The sequence below is a fragment of the Morus notabilis genome, unplaced genomic scaffold (assembly GCF_000414095.1).
Source record: "Morus notabilis unplaced genomic scaffold, ASM41409v2 Scaffold4188, whole genome shotgun sequence".
Classification (NCBI taxonomy): domain Eukaryota; kingdom Viridiplantae; phylum Streptophyta; class Magnoliopsida; order Rosales; family Moraceae; genus Morus; species Morus notabilis.
In genome coordinates, this window is record NW_010360895.1 from 1 (window position 1) to 5,456 (window position 5,456).

The window sequence follows — 5,456 nt, forward strand, 5'->3', positions numbered from 1 at the left end:
CATTCCTGCAAAATATATGTAGCAGGTTTATAAGAAAATCATCAAAAATAAATATGTTTCAAGCTAATTAAAAAATAAAATAAAAATAAAATAAAATAAAAATTGGAGGTGCCATTTGCAAGATGGGAACTTGGATCTTTTACCGTTTTCAGTGATGTAAATAGGTGGGCTGTTATATTTCATCTTTATGTAGAACAAGAGATCTCGAATTCCCTTTGGATAGACGAAAAGCCAAACCAAAGCAGTCTGCATGCATGTTATAAGCTCCACATCAGCCAATATATATATATATATATATATATATATATGACATAACATTAAAGTCCGAGAATATGATTATATATAATTATATGAGATAAAGATTATATTATACCGGAGTGCCAATTGGAGTTTTCTTCTTATAGCCTGATTGTTGTAACACAAATAAAGAACGCGTTAGTATAAAATAACAGGGAAGTTTTTTGTGTGTATATATTTATTTATATATATATATATGAGAAAATTAGGTGAAGTGGCCAATACTGGCTTGGATACCTCTTTAGAAAAGGATTTTCAACTTTTTGTTTTAGGAAAACGGCCGGTGGGTATTAAAATAATTGATGTGTTGGTTAATCACATCTAATATTCAATTCATGTTGATGGGTCGATAAATCATTGATTAATATTAGTTAAAACACTTACTGATATCGGTCAATACTAAGTGGTCAATTATCGATCGACCATTTTTACGAAAACGGTTTTGACTGGTCGAATTTAGTAAAACTCACGATATTTACTATAAAAAAAAAAAAAAAAAAAAAAATATTGTTGTGTTGGATGAGCATACTTGTCAGAGTGGCTTGTCTGTCTGCATCATAACTTTGGTTAACACCGTTAGATAAAGGAGCATGTTCTACATAAAATGTAGTGTAGTAATTCAACCCCAAGAAATCAAAGGATCCTTTGAGCAACTTGGATTGAGCTTTTGTGAACTTCGGTAGTCTTTTTCCCACCGTTGATCGAATGGTTATTGGATAATCACCGTACGTTATTGGATGTGCAATCCTAGGCAAATAACAAAACAAAAAGAATATTAAGGAACTTAATTGTAACATTGTCCAAACTCCATTTTTTTGTACATCTAATTAATTGACATACTCTTGATCTAATCTAACTTCTACTAAAATTGTGTGGGAAATCCCAGCTTTCTTCGCAGCAAAAATAACGCATAATATAAATTAGGTAAAGTATATCGATATATAATTGCCTAAAATTCAACCTTACCATCCAAACAAAAAATCAAGGCCTCTATAGGCAGCCCTATGGCCAGCTGCTGTCTGCGATTTCGGTACAAACCATGCCGATATAATGGAAATCCCAATTTTACCCTTTTGGTATGGCTGCAAAACAATTTTTTTTTTCTTAATAAGTTAGATTAGATAGTTGATTTGGTGCTATATTATCCTATAGTACATAACTTCATTTTACTATACATTTTATAATGACTTACACCCTAAATCTTTGTTCCATACTTTTTTTTTGAATAAACTGAGAGATGGAATAACTGATATCAAAACAGACTAGTACATCTCAACTATATTGGCACCCACTAGCAAAATAAAATAAATCCGTTTCCAACTAACCTGGTACTTCTCTCTATACAATTTCACAGCAGTTGCATGAGCAAGAAGCATATGGTGGGCAGCAATGTAGGGTTCGGTTGCTGAGTTACCAGCAGTACAATTGCCGGCATAGCTTGAACATCGACCGGGTGCCATGATACCGATATCATACCCGTTTATGCATAAACTATTAGGTTCATTGATAGTAACCCAAAACTTGACTCGGTCTCCGAACGTTTTAAAGCAAAAGTCAGCATAATCTAAGTAGTCATTCCTATAAATCAAATTGGATGGTTAGTGTACTTAATCCACAATAGAGTACAAAATTAAACATTTTAAGTAGGATTATTATGAAAAAGAAGAAAGGTAAGGACAAGAAAATATTGTTATAGTGTCTCACTTACACTATTTTAGGGCTTAACCAACTAGTATACTCATCTTCAAGCGCTAGTGGTGTGTCAAAATGATGTAATGTCACAAAGGGCTCGATACCTATTTAGACACGTATGCAGATGAAGACAATAATTAAGGAAGGATTTTTCAGTAAATAGATGGATACACAAATGTGTGTGTGTGTAAATATATACATCTTTTTTCATTATATATGCATGTATGTAAATATCATGAAGGGAAATAATTGTACATATTTTTATAGTAATTAGAAAAAGAAAAAAAATAGAGAGAGAATGAGGTTGGTGTGTCATCACCAGAAGAAAGAAGCTCATTAATGAGGTTATTGTAGAAATTGACTCCATGTAGGTTCACACCCCCACTCATTTTCCCTTCTGAAAGATAAGACAAGGAAATGAAGGAATTTTAGGAAACATTCGACTCTCTTGGCTGGAAGTTGTAATTACCACATAAGTATAAGGAAAAAAAAAACCAGAAATACCACTCGAAATGGTAAAAAAATATTATTTATATCACTTCATTTAAAAATAAATAATTATTATTTAATTAATAAAAAAATAAAAATCACGATAACATCTAATATTTAAAATAACATCATGACAAATGATGTACTTGTCTCTAATATATATATATATATAATTTATATAATTTTTTATTTTGCCAATTGATCATATATTAGTTATATATGTAATTAAATAGATTAGACTTTTTCAATGGAAGTTGGAACCAACTTATATAGCCCCGTGTATGATGGGGCCATAGCTCCATCAAGCCAATTGACAAGACTAATCAACTACTTACTTGGTAATATTCTGGACCATGAAATAGAAAATCTGAAGGAATCCAAACCAATTTTCTTCATCAACTTTATGTCTTCCTGTGATAATTTATTTCGATGAGTATTAGAGAAAAGTAAAATACTGTGGGTAATAATTAATCCTGATAACTTCTAATTATATTACGTAGCTGGTTAAAAGAAAGATATATAATAATTAATTCAAAACTAAAAGTCATTATTTTTAGAATGTCTATATAAATCTGCACCTTATAATGATGGTAGAAATCATCAGCTACATCTCCATTGCTTCTACCAGGAATCTTATCTGTCATTTTACCATTAAACATGGAAAATTTTTATTCCGGATTACATATTGAAATTTATTCTTGAAAAAATAAATTTTTTTAAACAAAAATATTCCAATAAACAAAACGATGGCTGAAACCATTCCATATTTTTATAGTTAGAACAGATAATAACAAAGTACTTCAAGCCATTAATTAAAGCAATACTGTCAATATATAAAATTAACAAACGCATTGAGACGATCCAGCTGTGTTAAAATGGTCCATATCCTAAATTTTTTAATAAAAAAATATACAAATTTTTAATTATTTTTTGAAAAAATATGTTTTTCGGAATAAAGTAAATTGGGCAGCCTCACATCATCCGGAATAGATATAGATAATAGTTTATAAAGAATGATACCACTTCATAATGATATGAGATCTTTTAAAGGCAGAAGAGCAAAACCCTTTAAATTCAGGCCTAAAGTGAACAATGCTATATTAAGTAGAGATGTGAATCATTACAGAGTTGAAGGTGATTCTAGTTATCCATACAATACATCATAGTAAGTTAAAAAGCATTACAAATTTTCTTATTGGTATATAATGTGATGGTGGTGATTGTAGTGTGAAGCGAGATGATAATTTCTCCAACCTAAAATAATGAGAAAATTTTAAGTTTAACTATTTTTTTTTTCAACTTTATTATTTATGTCATTACACAAAATTTTAATGCCACTATAAAGACAACCTGCAGATTACGAAAACATAATCTGCATATTACGAAAGATAACCTGCAGATTATGAAAGACAACCTACAAGTTACGAAAAATAACCTGTAAGTTACTAAAAATAACTTGCAAATTATGAAAAAATAATATGTAAATTATAAATAGCATAAGATAAATTTATAACAGTAGTATAAATAAAATAATATTACTTAAATGACGACATTTTTAATTTTCTCTTTAAAATAATATAATTATTTGTTAGACACCGTTAACACAATATTCGCAACAAATACCTGCATGTTTACGGGCGAAACTGTCCCATACACTTGGTCCCCTTCCTTCTATGAGCGCTGCTCCTTCAGACTGTAAACACCAAAAACGAACACAAACAAAAGCTTAATATTTCATCACATTCTCTAGATATAATCAAAATAAACAAAAAAAAAATTAAAGAAAATAACGAGTCCCTCAAGAAATATGAAATATGAAATATTTTGTCTAAAAATTAACCTGGTAAGCAGATGAACCAGCTCCGAAAACAAAATCGCGCGGAAAACTACTCCTGTTGAACGGCTTAGAATAGTGGGTGCTTGGTTTTGTGGCTATGGCTGCCGAAGCTAACAAGCTTACAGCCAGAGGTAGAAGACAGAAGAGGAAACAACATTTTGGTAGTGACATGGTTCACTTTGTTGCACAACTCTATTCCAATTTCCCCTATTTATAGAGCGAACAAATATTTTATGCTGAATATAATATATGGAAGTCATTATAGCCTCATTCAGTTTGCTGATTGGAGTTTTTAATTCGAGCTAAGACGTGATTTTATGTAAGAGCTTTTAACTCTAGCAAAAAAAATTAAAAGTGACTTTTTGTGAGAGCTTTTAACTGTAGCAAAACTGAAATTAAAAACTCGAATCAGTGAAATGAACGATGCATTTATGTTTGCTATATAATATTTTCTATATATGATATAATATTGTTGTTTTCGAACAATGTGTCATCCACAGCTAATGAGAGAGAGACTTCACATGGAGAGAATTCAATTATATAGTATCTGAATGCAACAATGCATTTGAAGAGATTTCAAAATCTATCAAATATTCTAAAATAACGAAAATAAGGAAATTAGATCATTAATATAAATAAATTCAAATTTTTAATTGCTAATAGTTACAAAAATTAACACTATATTTATCATTTTTCACATCAAAACCCTCAAAGAAATTATAGAAACTAGAATCATGCTCACCCTATCAGTAAACTGAATCTTTAATTTTTTATCCTAGCCCAATGGATTTTTTATCCTTTTGCATGATTTTTTTTCTTAATATATTTAGTTGATCGGGATTGTCAACTTTTTTTCCTATTCTAACACTATTTAGTTTGTCTTAAGAAGAAAAACAACAAGGAGTTAATTAGGACTACATACGTGCACAAATGCGAATTACTTGATAACAGTTTTGCTAATGAACCTAATAGATAATAGTTAATTAAACTCGTGTGTACAGCGTGCAAGACTAGAACCGTTTTTTATAGTTTTTTTATTTTTATTTTGAAAATCTTTTTTTTTGTTTTTTCTATTAAAAAACGAAATTGTATAATTCATATAACGATATTTTATTTGTATCGACATGGTCACTTGTACTAA

General features: G+C 29.8%; 1 protein-coding gene across 1 annotated transcript; it reads right to left on the reverse strand.

The window, feature by feature from the left end:
• Nucleotides 1-143: 143 nt before the first annotated feature.
• Nucleotides 144-4,492, reverse strand: LOC21385981 (beta-glucosidase 17; the record flags this gene model as incomplete). The annotated part of the gene is made up of 11 exons (XM_024165263.1): nucleotides 4,319-4,492; nucleotides 4,102-4,171; nucleotides 3,057-3,115; nucleotides 2,814-2,889; nucleotides 2,309-2,386; nucleotides 2,006-2,093; nucleotides 1,623-1,875; nucleotides 1,264-1,379; nucleotides 827-1,044; nucleotides 374-405; nucleotides 144-246 (listed from the first exon to the last, which is right to left on the reverse strand). Coding segments are annotated over exons 1-11 (1,261 nt in total), but the record flags the coding sequence as incomplete, so codon positions are not given.
• Between the last annotated feature and the right edge of the window lie 964 nt (nucleotides 4,493-5,456).